The sequence below is a fragment of the Pteropus medius genome, unplaced genomic scaffold (genome assembly GCF_902729225.1).
Source record: "Pteropus medius unplaced genomic scaffold, Ma_sr-lr_union100, whole genome shotgun sequence".
NCBI classification, from domain to species: domain Eukaryota; kingdom Metazoa; phylum Chordata; class Mammalia; order Chiroptera; family Pteropodidae; genus Pteropus; species Pteropus medius.
Genome location: NW_024347793.1, coordinates 93,024 through 109,859, shown reverse-complemented (window position 1 = coordinate 109,859; position 16,836 = coordinate 93,024). Strand labels below are relative to the sequence as shown.

The following is a 16,836-nucleotide window of genomic DNA, read 5'->3' as shown; positions in this document are numbered from 1 at the left end:
CAGTTCCTGGTTCGTCCTTGCTCCGCCCACGGCCTCTCGGGTCTCCTGAGGCACGAGGACCCACATGGCGCTGCCCCTGGAACTGCCTGAAGGGGGATCCCCGACCCTGGGGGCCACGGTCAGGCTGGAGTCCACCATGCGGCCCACGTCTGTAGGACGCGGGAGGTTACGGGCCGCCCGAGCCCGCGCGGGGTGGGGACGCGGGCTGGGTTCCTAGCTCCTGGCTCAGGCGCGGACGGGACAAGCCGGCGCGCGCCACGGCCGACGAAGGCCCCCGGCGCAGGCCCCGGATATTCGTGTCGGCGCCGCCGCCACCGTCCCAGCCGATGGGTCGCGGCACACGCTCGCGCTCGCGGTCGGCGGGTCGCAGGGGCCGCAGACAGCGGAGCCGGAGCCGGAGCCGGAGTCGGAGTCGGAGCGGGAGCCACGGTCGGCGAAGCCGCCGGCGCCGGGATGACGAGGGGAGACGCAGGCGAAGGCGGCGGAGCCGGGAGCGCAGGTGCGGACTCGACTCCTGCCTTCGGGGAGCTGGGAGACCCCCGAGTTAGTCAGGGAGGGCTTCCTGGAAAGGGAGACGCCAGGCAGCGAAAGGAAAGCGGGAGCACTCCAGGCGGGGCACCGGGTGGTTGGACGGACAGCGGGGCGGAGGGGAGTAGGAGAGGAGGTGGGAGGGGAGGCGGCAGACCAGGTCGTGTAGTGTTCTGTACCGCGGCGAAGGGTTCGGCCATTATTCGGAGGGACGTGGGATGACTGACGTTGCAGAACTTCCTCTGGCTTTCGCGTGGAAAAGGGACTGACTAACGGGGTGGGCAGAAGTGACACCAGGGAGGAGAAGGATGTTGCAGTTGTCCAAGGCAACAGACGGCGGTGGCCTCCACGACAGGGTGGCTGTGGGGGAGGCACAGTGGGAGAGTGGGTCGATTCGAGTGAGATTTCAGGAAGTAGAGGTGACAACACTTGCTATTGGAGGTGCGTGTAAGAGGGAAGAACTATTGAGTACAGGCGGCAGGACTCAGTTGACTCTTAGGACCTGGGTCTCAGCTTCCCCATGGCCACAGTCCTTTTCTTATGGAGAGGGTGCACCTGGCCAGCTCAAAGGAACCAGCACAGTGACGGGGACTGATTCTCAGACCTGGGTCCCAGTGCTGGCTCAGCCCCTAACAGGCTGTGATGCTCAAGCCAGTCTCTATGCCACTGTGGCCCAAGTTGGCTCATCTGTGTCCTCGAGATTTCATCGGGCCTCTCCAGACGTGCATTGTCTCCCATCCCTCCAGCCTGTTCACACCATGGCCAGAGCGACTGCAGTCAGACACAGCTGCTCGCCCTGGAGGCTGAGAAGGTGGCTTTTCCTTTTGAGTCTGGTAAGATTGTTGCCATCCAGGAATTTCAGGAAGATACGAAGTAGCAGAACAGAAATAATGAAGAGGTGGTTTAAACTAGGGCTTGGCCAACTGCAGCCTGCGACCAGGAATAGTTTTTACATTTTGAAATGAAAAGAAAAAAATAACCAAAAGAATATTTTATGACATGTAGAAATCATATAAACTTCAAATTTTGGTGTCCAGAAATAAAATTGTATTTGAACACAGCCACGCCCATTTGTTTACATACCGCTGGTCCATGCTGCTTTTGCACTGTAGTGGCAGAGCTGTTTTTTCACAGGAAAAGTTTGCTGACCCAGGATTAAGGCCCCAGTGTTGATATTTTAGCTTTGGCTCGCGTATAGCAATATCGTGATCTTTGTATTTTTTCATTTACCGTTTCCTAGCATTTGAATTATTCACAGGGATCAGCCACTCAATGTGTAATTAATGTTTATGAAAATTTGATAAATTTTGTAGTCCATGTTCACGAGATCCAAAATAATTAATTTTCATAGTTTAGATTTTTTGACTTGAGCCTAATAGGTGGAACATTTAACAAACTACAGACAGATTTGGTTGGTCCTCTCCATGTTTGGCCTCCAGACCCCGAAGAATCCATCCCCAGGAGCTCGCTCATTCCCTTCTTTGCTCCCAGTGCCCTTCCCTGGGTCTTTATCACTGTGGGTTTTACTCTCGTTCACTCCTGCCCATGCTGTAGGACCAGTTGAAACACCACCTTCCCTTGTAAGCCCTCGTTTGACGCCTCGGACAGATCGGCTTCTCTGGTTCACACACGTATAGTTCCTGCACCAGCCTGCCCCAGCACACCTCCCTGCCCTCAGCCGCCCCCTTCCCCCTTGCTGTCTCTGTTCCAGCCACACAGGACTCCTCACTGTTCTTCGAACATGCCAAGAAAATTCCTGCCCCAGGGCATTTGCTCTCGCTATGCCCTCTGCCTGGATCACCCTCCCTCTAGATCTCCCCATAGCTCCCTTCTCCACTTCCTCCAGGGTTACTGCCTTGGGGAGACTCTCTCTGACTCTCTCTCTCCCCTAATGCTATGTCATTATTCTTTGCGGCTCAAAGCACTATCCAGTACCACACTGTGTTTACTCGTTGATGCGAGCCCCGTGAAGGCAGGGACTATCACTGTTTTGGTCACTGCTATACCCCCAGAACAAAAGCAGACGCTCACTAAGCGTCTGACCAACCAGCCGGCAGCAAGCAGTTCTTTGTGATTCCGACCTCAGGTCCGATTCGGAGGAGGGCCAGTGGCAGCGGCAGAGGCGGCAGAGCCGGAGCCCCCGACCACCCCGATGGCGCTCCCGGGACCGTTCCTCTCAGTCAGACTCGGGCAACGAGCAGCAGCGGGGCCACTGGGCCCATCGAGCCCGCCGGCGGTGGACGCGCTCCTGGTCCCCGGGCTCCTCCACGTCCAGCTCGGCGTCAGCAGACCCCTCCCAGAACTCGCGAGAGGTGGCCGAGGCCCTGAGCCAGCAGAGCTTGCAGGAGCGGCTGCGGCTGCGTGAGGAGCGGAAGCAGCAGGAGGAGCTGATGAAGGCCTTCGAGACGCCCGAGGAGAAGCGGGCGCGGCGGCTGGCGAAGAAGGAGGCCAAGGAGCGGAAGAAGCGGGAGAAGATGGGCTGGGGCGAGGAGTACATGGGCTACACCAACACGGACAACCCCTTCGGCGACAACAACCTCCTGGGCACCTTCATCTGGAACAAGGTGAGCCCGTCTCAGCCGCGCGGCACCTGCCGCTTGGTTCTGCGTTTGTGTCCTTTGCAGATCCTTCCTGCCTTTCTCTTCGTTTCTGTTTTATATGCTTTCTATAATTTTTGTTTCAAGAGACGCTATTCAGCACTCAGGGCACACGTTTCCAGACTGCACTTTGCCACGAAGAGTTTATCTTACATGCATGTGCACACACACACACACCACTTCAGGCACGCTTTGCCTCCAGACCAGCCTAACGTCAGCGTGGCTGGAGAACAGGTTCTTAGCGGCACACACCCAAGGTGGGGTCCCACAGTTAGAGATGCTCCGTCAGCTCAGACTGTCATCTTCCTTGAGATGAAAATCACACATCGATCACTTGCGTGCAGCCATGGCCTCGGGCACGCGGGTGAAGACAGCAGAATTTCTCTTGCAGTTCTGGAGGCTGGAAGTCTGAAACCGGGGTGTCGGGAGGGCCGCGCTTCTTCCGGGGGCCCCGGGGGAGGGTCCTTCCTGCCTCTCCAGCTTCTGGTGGTGCCAACAACCTGGACTTGGGGCTGCGTTGCTCCAGTCTTTTGCCTCTGTTGGCACACGGCCGTCTTCTCTCTCTGTGTCCAAATGTCCTCCCTGTAAGGTCACCGTCATTGGATTAGGATCAGGCCTAATCTCGTGTGACCTCATCTTAGTCAACGCCATCTGCAGAGACCCTATTTCCATCCACGAGATTTGGGTGTTGTTACGTGGACATAACTTTTGGGGGACAGTGCCACCCGACACGGCGTCTGTCGGCTGTGGGGGAGGCTGAGGGCAAGCGGGCAGGCGGAGGCCGGGGCGTCTCCTGCTCGTCACACACTCCAGGCTCGCTTTTTTGCCTTTGTCTCGAACACACCTGGCCCACTCACCTCAGGGCCCCGCCCCCCGTGGCTGGCTCTTTCTCGTTCAGATCTCAGCTGACGTCTTCCCCCTTCTGACAGGCACTCCTGCCCCCTTGGTCCATACGGGCCCGCCTCTCCCTTCCCAGAACTTTGCTAACGCGTATCGTGTGTGGGCCCACGAGCCAGACAGACAGACCCCTGCCGTGAGGGCCAGCAGTCTCAAGGGGCACACGGACCGTAAACGTGTTAGCGAAGTCCGAGGCGGCGAGGACGAAGGCGCTCGCTGTCGGGTCGCGGCAGCGGTTGTAGTTCAGTGAGCGGTTGTCGTTCAGCGAGCAGTTGTAGTGCAGTGAGCAGGCCCGAATGGTCTCCTCGCAAAGGGGCGACTGAACGCCCACTCGACTCACGCCGTGTCGGTCCTGCCAGACTGTGAGCCCCACAGGCAAGCCGATTCCGGAGCCTGACGCACGGCGGGCGCTCAGGGAATGCGCGTGAACGAGCTTCCGTAGTTTGTGGTGTGGGCACACGCGTGTTCAGACGTGTCCCTGACCAGCCCTTCGCAGTGCCCTGCCCAGCCTCAGGGAGTCACCCCACCAGAAGTTTTCATCGGCCCCCCCACTGTGATACACTGGTTGGGGGCGGACCCAAGGTCGGCCTCTGAGGCCTCTCTAGTCCAGGGAGGGCACTAGATGGGCCAGCAGTTTGGCTGGCATCGCGCATCTTGTCCCCGTCCTCGGGGCAGCTGGGCTGGTAGGGTGGGCAGTCGTGTTGAACGCTGGCAGGCGCTCGCTGCAGCCTCGTCAATGTCGGGCCACTGAGCTGCTGCCCAAGGTCACCCTCCTTGTGAATGGCATGGCTGGGGTTTGAAGCAGGTTCCCACCTGTGCCAGCTGTTGTTCTGGGCTGCCCTAGAGTGGGAAATGCAGTCGCCCATAATTGTGTGGCCGTGACCCTGGCCAGGGTTGGGGAGGCCAAGGAGTAGCACGAGTGTCAAGCAGTGGCCCCACGCCAGGAGGCGCATTCTTCCAGGTAGAGGGGGTCCTTGAACACGCCTCGGACCCCAGGGTAGGTGACAGCCAGGACATCGGGGGCTTGGTGCCCAGCTCAGGCCACAAGTGTGCGGTGATGTCAGAAGGTCTGAGGGGTCCCAAGCGCAGGTGAGGACACAGGGAGGAGCCTCTCACTGAGCTAATGGCTCCGCGAGGATCTATGAGCTCAGGACCATCATTGCCACGGTGGTGACCCCGGGCAAGCGTGCCAGCAGAGTCTCCCTCTCGTTCAGTCGCCGTTCCTGTCCGCCCCGTGCCCGCCCCCAGGCAGCCGGGCTCTCAGCTGCTGAGGGCGAGGACACCACGCAGCCGGTGCGGCCAGGCTTCTGCGTGAGGAGAGCCACTGGGTCCCAAGTGAGGCTCCTGTGAGCCCCGCGGAGCTGGCCGTGGCCTCTGTCTCAGCACGCGTCTTGCTCGTGGTAGAGGGGGCTCCATAAGCTGGGAGTATATCGAGTCAGTTCTGTAGGCATGGGGGGGCCACGTCTTCTAGTGGGAGGCGGTAAGGTGTGGCCGGGCCTCTCAGCAAAGCAGATGCCGCGGCCTGGTCATCCCCACAGCCAGTGTGCCGAAGCTCCCTGCTGGGTGTCGCCGGGGTGGGCAGCGTGGGGAGGCAGCTTCAGCAGGCGTGTGGTTGACCTGTAGGCCCTGGAGAAGAAGGGGATCAGCCACCTGGAGGAGAAGGAGCTGAAGGAGCGGAACAAGAGGATCCAGGAGGACAATCGGCTGGAGCTGCAGAAGGTAGGGCGCCCTGGGCCCGCCCTCACGGGGTCAGGAGGCCTTCCCTCGCCAGGGCCCCAGGGCTGGTTCACCCCGGCTTGAACCAAACAGGCCCTGATTGGCTTAGGGAGAAAGTTCCAGGGAGCCTGACTTCAGGCACGGCTGGATCCAGGGACTCAGGCAGTGTCTGCAGCGAGCTGTTTCTCTCCACTTCGGCTCTGCTGGCCTCTAGGCTTCACTCCCAGATGTCCCTCTCAGGGTAGCGGAAATAGTCCCTCCAACTCCAGGCTGCTGGGTCTCCAGTAGAAAGGGGGTCCCTCCTGCCCGTGGTCCGTCCAAAACCTCAGGCAGCCCTGGACCAATCCTGTGTCCAGGGCTGGTGGGCCGTGGCCAGGCCTGGGTTATAATCCCACCCCCAACTCCAGGGGACCCTCATCGTCCAGCTGTCCCGCCTTCATCCTCCCCCTGCGCCCCCAGGTGAAGCAGCTGCGGCTGGAGCGGGAGCGCGAGAAGGCCATGCGTGAGCAGGAGCTGGAGATGCTGCAGCGGGAGAAGGAGGCCGAGCACTTCAAGACCTGGGAGGAGCAGGAGGACAACTTCCACCTCCAGCAGGCCAAGCTGCGGTGCGCGGGCGAGTAGGGGGCACAGGGCCCGCCCACACCACGTGCTTCCTCCCTCCGCTTCCAGCCTGCTTCTGGACCCAAACCCATGAAACCCGGGTCTGCCGCAGGGCCTTTGCACTTGCTGTTCACACTCCCTGGAACCCACTGCCCTGGCTGCTGCCCTTTGCCCTTTGGATCTCTGCCTGCCGCCTCTTCGGGAGGACTCTCCTCAGTCCCCTCTCTGGCACCAGCCCCCACTTTGTGCGCAGAGCTGTCGCTGGTGCACAGCCTGTCTCCTGCCCACCGGCCGCACCTGTCCTGGCCCAGGGCTCAGACCTGCCTAGTCTGGAGGCTCCCTCGGGTCAGACTAGGGTCGGCCTCTGTCACGTGTCCCCGAGGGCACAGCACTGAGGCTCTGCACCTTCCAGCCTGGGCCGCCCACCCCCTAACAGGAGGTGGTCCTCCCTCAGTCCCCACCCTCGGGCTCTGCTCTCACTGCATTTCAGAGCCCACACTCGCTCTTGTTCCTGCCCTTTCCGGGGCCTCCGCATCCGGCTCACCCGGCCTGCCCCAACCTGACGCCTCTTCCCGAAAGGCTCCCTCACCAGCTCCCCTTCAGGCCGGCTCCTCCCCCGGCTCCCACACTAGTATCCCCTGTGGGCAGGGTCAGGAGGGCGGGCACACCCTCGGCTCTGACACCACCGCCCTCCCCCTGCAGCTCCAAGATCCGCATCCGGGATGGGCGGGCCAAGCCCATTGACCTGTTGGCCAAGTACATCAGCGCCGAGGACGACGACCTGGCTGTGGAGATGCACGAGCCTTACACCTTCCTCAATGGCCTCACGGTGGCCGACATGGAGGACCTGCTGGAGGATATCCAGGTACTGCCCTGCCATTGCCCCGCCAGCCGTACCAGGACGTCCCCTGGATGTCCCGTCACCCCTCTCCTCTGCACCCCGGCCCCCAGGTGTACATGGAACTCGAGCAGGGCAAGAACGTGGACTTCTGGCGCGACATGACCATCATCACGGAGGACGAGATCGCCAAGCTCCGCAAGCTGGAGGCCTCGGGCAAGGGGCCAGGTAACGGCGGGCTCCAACCCCAGGCCGGTGACCAGAAAGACACAAGGATGCGTGTTTGGGTTGGTGGGAGCCGCCAAGGGCCAGTGGTTCCACGGGAAGCCTCGGCAGCTCTGCAGGCCTCAGTTTCCCCCCCTGGGCACCCCACAGCTCTCTGGAGGCCGCCGAGAGCCACCAGGGGGCAGCGCCGGGCAGCAGGTCCTGGGCCTGGGGCTCTCCGCAGGGGGCGGGGCTCCCTGTACGTGGGGACTAGAAGCTCAGGGCGCTGCAGGGCTGTTTTGTTCGGGCTTCACGTTTCCTCCCGAGGCTCTGTGTGGGGGAGAATTGCTCAGGAGATGCGCTCCAGAGCCAGAGTTCTTGTGCTCGGCTCCTTGGGCCCTGGGCCAGGTCACGCTTGTGGGGCCGTCCTGAGTTCTGCACTGCTGAGCAGTGTCCCTGCCCCCACCCACTCGATGCTGGGAGCACCCCAGTGTAACAGGCAGCTATCCCCAGATGGGGCCACGCGCCCTCGGGGGCAGAGTCGTCCTAGTTGAGAAGCCCTGCTTGGAAAGCTCATGACCAGCTGCAGCAGGCCCACCTGTGGTGTGTCGTGTCCCTGACGCTAAGCTCCTTCCTTCATCGCCCACTTCTGGAGGCCAAGGACACGTGCCTTCTCTCTCCCTGGCCCGTGTGACGTTTGCTGCCCAGATGTGGGTCAGAACGGTTTCCTTCCTCTTAGAAAAAGGACGAACATCCTTTACTTCTGTAAATGGAGTTTTGCTGCTTTCTCCTTAACAAGGCGCGTCCCACTGTCGCTTCCGGAGACAGGAAGGGAAACTCTGTCATCGGAAATGTGTGTCCCGAAGTCTCTTTGGTAGCCATGGGGCTGGGTATAGAACTGCTTAGAAGGGCACCGCGGGGCCGATGTGAAGAGTGACCCTCGTGAGCTTGGCTCTGGGTGCAAATCCAGGCTGCCAAACAGTTCAGCGACTTCAGCTGGTCGGCTGCCTCCTGGGAGCCTAGTTGTCCCTTTTGTCACGTGAGGATGATAAAATTCTGCCAGGAGGTCTAGGTGGAGAGAAATGGATAAATAGTGTCATGTCAAACACTTGAAATAGCGTCTGTGCCCGTGACAGTGACGGTCCACCTCCAATCCCGGCCTTCAGCCGAGACTTGGAGGTGCTCAGACACATCAGGAAGCCATCAGGCTTCCTTTCCCTTGTCCCCAGGCCCTTTGTCTGCCACCTCCAGGGGCTCCCTTTACTCTTTCCAGTGAGGGAGTGCCTCTTTCTAGGACCCCACGTCTCCTTTTTTTTTGATTTGTGCCCTTGTCTCAGTGGGGCGCATCCTGAAGAAAGGCGAGCAGTTCTTTAACGTCCTGCCTGCTGGGAAATGCTGCTTTCCCTCTGGCTGGTGGCAGCGAGGCTGGGTATGTCCTTCAGAGGCAGAAGACCCCGGCCCCACTGGCTGAGGGGACATCCCTGCCAGCCTCCAAAGCCCCTGAGTGCCAAGTTCACAGTCTTCTCTAGCGGTCCCTTTTCTGGTACTTCCTACCCCTTCTCTGTCTGCTGTACCCCCTCACGTGCTACAGCAGGGGTCCTGAGTGGCTCCAGGTGTCCTTGGAGCTGAGCGTTATTTCTGCAACATCTCTAAGAGAAGGGAGTGGAGAGCCCTTGACCGCACCGTTCCTGGAGACCTGCCGGGCGCTGTCATCTTCATTCCGCTGGGCTCCTTCCCACCCCGCTCCCTCCTTCCCTTCCCCTGGGAAGTTCTGACTGAACACAGCACGTGCAGGAGGAAGCGGGTCCCCAGACGCCCCTGCGCCCTCCCCAGTGGCCCCTCTTTCCACGGCGCTGCCTGCTGCCCTAGAGTGCTCTGCTCAGTTTGACGGACAGTCTCTGTCCCTCGCACAGTCTAGCAGGCCCTGTCAGAGGCCGTTCGGGCGGCGTCCATGCCTGGGACCCGGCTCCCTTTAAACGTGCCCTGGCAGCGCCAGTGTCTGGGGGAGGCGCCAGTGAGCAGCTGGGTTGTGTGCTTTCACCAGTGGCTCCATCTGTAAGCGAGCGCATGACGTGGTCCTGCTTGGCCTGGGGTGTGAGTTGTCGCAGAATTTGGTTTTGGTCCTGCACTGTTTCTGCACCTGTCACAGATTGGGTCTAGGCTGCTGGCCTGTGGGTTGGCCACTGAGTCCAGTGCTGCCTAGGGCCACTCCGGTGCCCAGTGAAGGGCCTGAGGCTCTAGATGCCAAGGTCTCAGGTTGGTTGGCTGCAGGGACTCGGGCCCCTCTCGACCCTCTCTGATCAGCTGTGACCGTGTGTGTGGTGGCAGGGGTCTTTGAAACCCGCTCTCTAGCAGGGAGCGCAAGCTGGTCGCCCACCCGTCATCCACCCGGCAGCTGTGCGTGGTCTCCACCCAGGCCCAGCCCCGTGCTGGGGGTACAGCGGCCAGAAGCCCGGGGAGGGCCTGCCCTAGAGAGGGCCGCACAGGCGGGCAGCCAGGCAAGCAACCTGGGCGTCAGGGAGGCTGGGAACAGGAGAAGGGACGTTCTCGCTGAGCACTGAGCATGGGAGCTGCTGCTGGTGAGCAGCACACGTGCCAAGGCTCTGGGGCAGGGCAGGGCATCGTGAGGAGCGCGAGCGAGGCTCCTGTGCTCAAGCACATAGTGTAGGGCAGCGTTGGCCCGTCCTCGGTGGCTTCTCGGTCTAGAGGAAAGGGACACGTACCTGGGCCCCCAACCTGCGTTGGGTGCTGGGACAGACTCCCCTGCAGGACGGAGGGGCGTGTTTGTCTCAGCGCGGGGTCAGGACTTCACGTGGCACTTGGGAAACCAGCAGCCCTCCCGCTGTGTTGAGGCCCAGAGAGGGCAAGCCAGTTGCCCAAGGTCACACAGCTGGGACTAGCAGAGCAGCATCTCAATTCCAGCAGTCTGGCTGCCAGGTGAACCCTCCTGGCTCCTCCACGGGATCTGGGGCAGGGTAGATGGCGCCAGCCCCAGGCCATGCGCACACACACCTTCCCCACCGCAGGCGAGCGGCGAGAGGGCGTCAACGCCTCAGTCAGCTCCGACGTGCAGTCGGTCTTCAAGGGGAAGACGTACAGCCAGCTGCAGGTCATCTTCCAGGGCATCGAGGGCAAGATTCGGGCTGGGGGCCCCAACTTGGACATGGGCTACTGGGAGAGCCTGCTGCAGCAGCTGCGTGCCCACATGGCGCGTGCCAGGTGAGCGGGCGCGCGCCTTCGTCACCTCAACCGGGCGCTGTCCTGTGTGCACCTCATTCCTCTCAGGATCTTGCCCAGGGGATGGGAGCCATCTCCACTGGGCCCAGTGGGCGGGACTGGCTACAAATAACATTGGGGGCCACAGGCCCAGGCCCCAGCCAGAAGGCCCCTGCTATGCTCCCATCCCCCCATCTGGGGTTAGGGGCCCTGGGAGTCAGGCAGGGCCTCCCGCAGTGGCCTTCCTGCTCTTTGACCTGTACTGAGTATTTGGCCTTTGTTTCCCGTGGGGTCAGCAGGCATCACAGGAAGCCCTCAGGCCGCCTGTCCCTGCCTTCCGCCAGCCCCACAGCCTGTGTACGGATTCTCGGCGTGCTTGGCACTGCCGTGTAAACACAGCGCCTGTCTGCGCTGGCTGTGTCCTCGCCCCTGACTCTCCCCCCGCTTGCTCCACGGCCAGTTCCGCCCAGTCTGGCCATTAGGTCACGCCGCATGTGAATGCCCTGGTACACGGACCAAGCCCACCCGGCAAGGGAACAATTGTCCAGGGTCTGTGACCCCGAGTCCCCCTTTTTCCTCATGGCTAAAGCCTTTAATCTGGACTGTCATACACTGGGCTGAGGTCTCAACCTGTGTGTACCTACTTAGCGCTCTCTAAACCTCTGTGTTCTTGCAGCGAAGTGGGGGGTGGGGTCATGAGAAAACCTGGGGGGGAGCAGGGCCCTCCCCCAGTTGGGGTGACCACCAGGCCCACGTTCCAGGCTCCGCGAGCGGCACCAGGACGTCCTGCGGCAGAAGCTCTACAAGCTGAAGCAGGAGCAGGGTGTGGAGAGCGAGCCGCTGTTCCCCATCCTCAAGCAAGAGCCCCCGTCTCCTGGCCACAGGTGGGCCCAGCCTGGACGTCCCCTTCCCCACTGGGGGGCCCACCCACCTCTGGAGGGCTGGGGCAGCCACACGCCACCCACCCAGCCCAGCCTTCTCTCCTGCAGCCTGGAGCCCGAGGACCCGGCTCCAACCCCTCCCGGGCCGTCCTCCGAGGGTGGCTCCCCCGAGCCTGAGGCAGACGGGGCTGCACCTGCAGAAGGGGAGGCGGAGGCCGAGGGGGAAGCGGTGCTCATGGAGGAGGACCTGATCCAGCAGAGCCTGGACGACTACGACGCCGGCAAGTACAGCCCCCGGCTGCTCTCCGCCCATGAGCTGCCGCTGGACGCGCACGTGCTGGAACCTGACGAGGATCTGCAGCGCCTGCAGCTGTCCAGGCAGCAGCTTCAGGTCACCGGTGTGTACAGCCGAGGGCACGGCTGGGGAGGGTGGGGCCAGCAGCCTGTGGGCAAACCAATGGGGGGGAGTGTGCATGTAGTGAGGGGGGGGGGGCGGGGCAAAGGGCTAGGGGTGTGAAGGTGGTGAGGGGCAAGAGAGTTGCTGGGGCAGTGGGGCAGGGGATGTTGATGGTGGACTCTTAACTATTCGTTCATTTGGGGACAGCGATCTGCTGGCCTGAAGGACAAGGTGGTGGTTTTACTTCCTGTGTCCAGCCCTGCTGTGAGCTCATTCTGCTGCTCACCAACGGGTACCTCGGCCTCCTTGGGCCCATCATCCTGGGTCTGCAGAAGTGGCCTCAGAAAGGCCCCTGCCTGGGGTCCCCCTGCGGCTCTCTCATCCCCCGGCTGCCTGGCCACTCAGCAGGGGATACATGGTGTCGGGTGCCCAAGGAGCACAATGAGCATAGATGGCCAGGGCAAGTGGCACGTGGAGAGCTGGGGCCTCCCCCTCCCGGTGCCTTGCCCCCAAGCCCCAGGTCTTCTGTGAGCGGCCTGGTGGGTGGGACAGGCCGGGAGACTGAGGCTCAGCGGAGCCTCCGTCCCTGTGACACCCGCCCTGTCCGCAGGCGACGCGAGCGAGAGCGCGGAGGACATCTTCTTCCGGCGGGCCAAGGAGGGCATGGGCCAGGACGAGGCCCAGTTCAGCGTGGAGATGCCACTGACGGGCAAGGCCTACCTGTGGGCCGACAAGTACCGGCCGCGCAAGCCGCGCTTCTTCAACCGCGTGCACACGGGCTTCGAGTGGAACAAGTACAACCAGACGCACTATGACTTCGACAACCCACCGCCCAAGATCGTGCAGGGCTACAAGTTCAACATCTTCTACCCCGACCTCATCGACAAGCGCTCCACACCCGAGTACTTCCTGGAGGCCTGCCCCGACAACAAGGACTTCGCCACCCTGCGCTTCCACGCGGGGCCGCCCTACGAGGACATCGCCTTCAAGATCGTCAACCGCGAGTGGGAGTACTCGCACCGCCACGGCTTCCGCTGCCAGTTCGCCAACGGCATCTTCCAGCTCTGGTTCCACTTCAAGCGCTACCGCTACCGGCGGTGATGGCCCACCTGCTGGCGGCGGCGGGGCCGGCAGCTTCCCCCGGCCCGTTCACAGCTCCCCTCGGGCTGGGCCTGCCCCTCCCTGGCCTCACTTTCTCGGTATGGACGCAGGTCACAATGGAACCGCCTTGGCGAGCAGGGGGGATGACCAGGACAGGCTGGGCCAGGGTTCCAACAGGCAGGAGCTGCCGCTGGGGGTTCTCGGAGCCCCGGGGACCCAGCAGGTGCCGACCAAACTCGCTGTCCACGTGGGCAGACTCGGCCCAAGCCCCACTCTGCCCTGCGGTATGGGGCCTGGACACGGGGCGCAGGAAACCAGAGCCAGCGTTGACTGGCCTGGCGCTCGGCCAGTGGCCGCAGGACCCACGCTCCCGCTCTGTCAGCTGGGCTCCCATGGAGCCCACAGCAGCAGAGGCCGGAGCCTTGCCATGCACTTTCCAGAGAACGTCGGAGGGATTTCCAAGTCTTGCGGTCCCCCCACGTCACCCCTGGTGCTGGCTTTGGGGTCATTCACCCCCCCAAGCGGGCGTGAAGGACACATTGTCCACCATCAGATCCAGGAACCAAGGGCCATGGGGAACATCCTTGCTCGGCTGCTGAGCGAATCAGCCCCCAGGAGCCCAGCCTCCGTGGTACCCCCATCCCGCTGGGTGTCCCCTCCCTTCAGGACAGCTGTGTTCCACCACGGAGCTGCCTGCCTTGCCCCATGTCTGACAGGGACAGCCACTCCCCCACAGCCAGATTGTCAGCAGTTCCCCAGGCAGGCCAACCCCAGGAATATTTTTAACAATTTATTACAGATTCTTCCAGCCTACAGTGGGAGGACCCTGCCCCAGACCCAGACCCTGAAGTGCCACCTCCTGGCCCCTGGGACAGCCTCACCCAACACCCAGTTTAATCTGGAAATATTTTAGGTTGTTTCCTAAAAAGACTTTTTTAGGCATGTGGGGGGAAATCTTGTTTATTTTCATTTAAATTGTCAACTCAGGAGAGTGCATGGTTTTTTAATAAACACTTTATTTTAGAATAATTTTAGATTTTCGGGAATGCTGGATAGCCCAGAGTTACCACACCCAGCCATCCCCGTTGTAAGTGTCTCATGTAACCGTGACACATTTGTCAAAACTAAGGCACGAAAACCCAACCAAGAAGACCTTTTAAAACAATCACAGCACCTAAAAGCAGTCGACAGTGGTTCCTTAGGCAGCTTCTCGACGCAAGTGTCCTCCATCTGCCTCCCGTGAGGAGGGGGCCCTCGTGCACGCTCACCTGGACCACGGCTGCTCGAGTGTAGTAGCTGCTCGCCTAGGCCAGGGGCTCGCGGAAGTGCATCTGGTCAAGGGCACCCTCTCTGTTGTGGACCTTGCCGGGCCCACCAGCCTGGAGCATACCCACCGGCAGCACAGGGCCATTGCTGTCCCTGCCGGGCCCTTGGCAGACATCACTAATCAGTCGCTGGTTGCCAGAGCAGTTGGAATTCTTTGCACATCCTCCAGGCAGCCAGCAGCCACTTCCAGTTAATCCGTGGCCTGCTTGCTGTGCATGGTGCAGGACAGGCCCTCGAGGGCTGGGCTGGGAGATGGGTGAGGCCCTACGCTGTTCTCACAGCATGGGCTGTGTGTAGCTGTCGCAGCCCAGTCTAGACCTCACCATCCTACAAGACAGGGTTTCCACCCGCTTGAGGAAACAGGCTCCCAGGGGCCCGCGTTTTCAAGCCCAGTAAGTGGCAGGGCTCAAACCTGGGTTTCTCCAACTTGGAGAGCCCCACCCCCTCCAGGTTACCACCCATGTCCCACCCTGTTTCCTCACCTGTCCCCAGTGGAGTCCTCCCAGCCTCAGCATCCCAATTTCTCCTCAAGTACCCCCTGCAGTCTGGGCAGTATGCCAACCCCAAGGGAGGCAGCTGTACCGAGCAGGGGCACACAGTGGTCGTGCCCTCGCCACAACTTGCTGGGTGGGTTTAGCCAGGATCTCCTGGTCTGGAAGGACGGGAGCTGGGCTCAGACACCAGCAGCCCAAGGAGCCAGACTGGGGCTAGAGGCAAAGCACTGGGTCTGGAGGACCCCAGAAGGAGCACTGAAGGCTCCGTGGAGGAGCACTGCTGGTCAGGGGAGGAGGCAGCAGGTGCAGGGGACACGGCAGGGCTGAGTGCCAGCCCGGGAGCCAGACTCGGCCCAGTGCACTGGGGAGTCATACTTGGTGAGTGAGCTGGGCAGGGCCACAAGCGCAATGTCAGGGAGACCCCTGAGGCAGACTGGAGGCACCACACTCATCCAGCTGCCCCACTGTCCCCACCCTGGCTCGAGGTCCACTGGTGTCCCTTAGGCTGCCCCCAGCCCCCACCCCAGGCTCTTCCTGCCCTTAGCTTTGTCCAAAGCTAAAAATAGACGCTCTCTGCCTGGCTCCCACCGGAAACCACAGCCACAGGAGGCACATCCTTAGCCTAGCCTTTGTTCCCACCATCTGGCCCCCCAGGCCACCTCAAAGTCTCCCAAGCCTTTCATATGCCCATCGAGCTGAGCAGGGGTGGACAGACGCCAGCAGACTTTCAGACATCAGCCCTGGGCTGGAAGAAGCCCAGAGCTCAAGTTCACATCCCTCCTACCTGTGGCCTTGGCTGTGTCATTTCCTCCACAAGGTGTCAGTTTCCCCATCTGTCAAATGAGTATCTTTAACCCCGGCCTTGAAGAACTGGTGGGACCCAAGAATACATTTGGGTCAAGTGCGCTTCTCTGATCCCCGCCCTGGCTGTTCCCCCGAAAGAGCTCTGTCCTCCTTATCTCCCGGCAGAGGAAGTGGGACTAGAATGTCTCCCTCCATCTTCCCCCACCTTCCCCCCCACTGCCAGCCTGCCACATCTGGAGCCCCAGCCCCCCTACCCTCCCACCACATCTTCCCTCCCTGCGGTCCCCAAAGCCTCATGCTTTCTCTCGCCTCCACAGTTTTCCACCTGTGATTTCTGCCATGTTGCTTGGACCTGGGGAACCCCTACTCATCCCACAAAGGCCCAGTCTTATGCCCTCTGCCCCCACGGTGCCTCTGGGCTCCGCTATGCCCCACCACTTCCTCTGGCCCAGCCTGACTGCAGGGGGCTGGGACTGTCTGTGAACAGCTGTCTTTCTCCCTCCTGGGGGGTCCTTGAATGCAAGTCTGGTATCTATCTAGTCCTACCTGGGCTCAGAACTGACCCAGCACATAGGCCAGACCCAGAGGTGCCCTTGATGAGAGGTGAGAGGACAAGCCTGCCTGAGCGATCAAGGCTTTACCAAGCGGGGACCCTGGGAGCCAGGGCTCTGCCAGATGCATAGGAGTTGGCGAGACTCCTTGCCAAGGAAGAGAAGTTAGGGTTAAATGGCTCAGGGACTCAGGCAATGGGATGGAACAGGGGAGGGGCCATCTGGAGGGGTGGGGGCTGTGAGCAAAGGATGGTGGGCGAGGAAGCCAGAGAAGGGGCTTCCAGACACAGCCTAAGGGAGTCCAGGGCTGGAGTCTAACTTCGCTCAGAGCCTGCACTCCTGTGCCCCTCCAGGCCCCAAAGACTGAGTGGGTGGGGTCAAGGCCAAGCCAGCTAATCCTGGCCCACTCTGAGCCCCAACCGTGGGCCAAAAAGGCCCAAAGTCACCCCTCCCTGCGCAGGCCTGTGGACCCCTTCGCGCAGCTGAGGCCTCTGGGCTGCGGGCGGGAAGGGCCTTCCAGCAATTTCTCGCTTTCCCTCAGCACAGCACAGCCTCCCGGCCTTTGTCCTGGTGGCGCCCAGCCTGCTCGCCCTCGCCGGCACGGCTTTGGGCCGAAGAGACCCTGGCCCAGATCCCTGAGAATGTCTGAGGGCTTTCAAGGAAGCCATCCCCTGCCTAGGGAGCCC

General features: G+C 61.5%; 1 protein-coding gene across 1 annotated transcript; it reads left to right on the top strand.

Moving 5' to 3' along the window:
• Positions 1-275: 275 nt before the first annotated feature.
• On the top strand, positions 276-14,004 carry CACTIN (cactin, spliceosome C complex subunit). The gene is made up of 10 exons (XM_039878337.1): positions 276-499; positions 2,615-3,092; positions 5,646-5,741; positions 6,198-6,343; positions 7,041-7,203; positions 7,290-7,404; positions 10,407-10,599; positions 11,358-11,480; positions 11,586-11,875; positions 12,485-14,004. The coding sequence occupies exons 1-10, from the start codon at positions 327-329 to the stop codon at positions 12,973-12,975; spliced, it is 2,268 nt and encodes a 755-aa protein (XP_039734271.1). The 5' UTR covers positions 276-326; the 3' UTR covers positions 12,976-14,004.
• The last annotated feature ends 2,832 nt before the right edge of the window (positions 14,005-16,836 follow it).

What these genes read in the sequence shown, in the direction of transcription:
- CACTIN (XM_039878337.1), top strand. Translation starts at nt 327, where the DNA reads ATGGGTCGCGGCACACGCTCGCGCTCGCGGTCGGCGGGTCGCAGGGGC. An exon ending in CGGCGGAGCCGGGAGCGCAG is followed by an intron (nt 500 to 2,614) that starts GTGCGGACTCGA and finishes TTCCGACCTCAG; the next exon opens with GTCCGATTCGGAGGAGGGCC. An exon ending in GCAGCAGCTTCAGGTCACCG is followed by an intron (nt 11,876 to 12,484) that starts GTGTGTACAGCC and finishes CCCTGTCCGCAG; the next exon opens with GCGACGCGAGCGAGAGCGCG.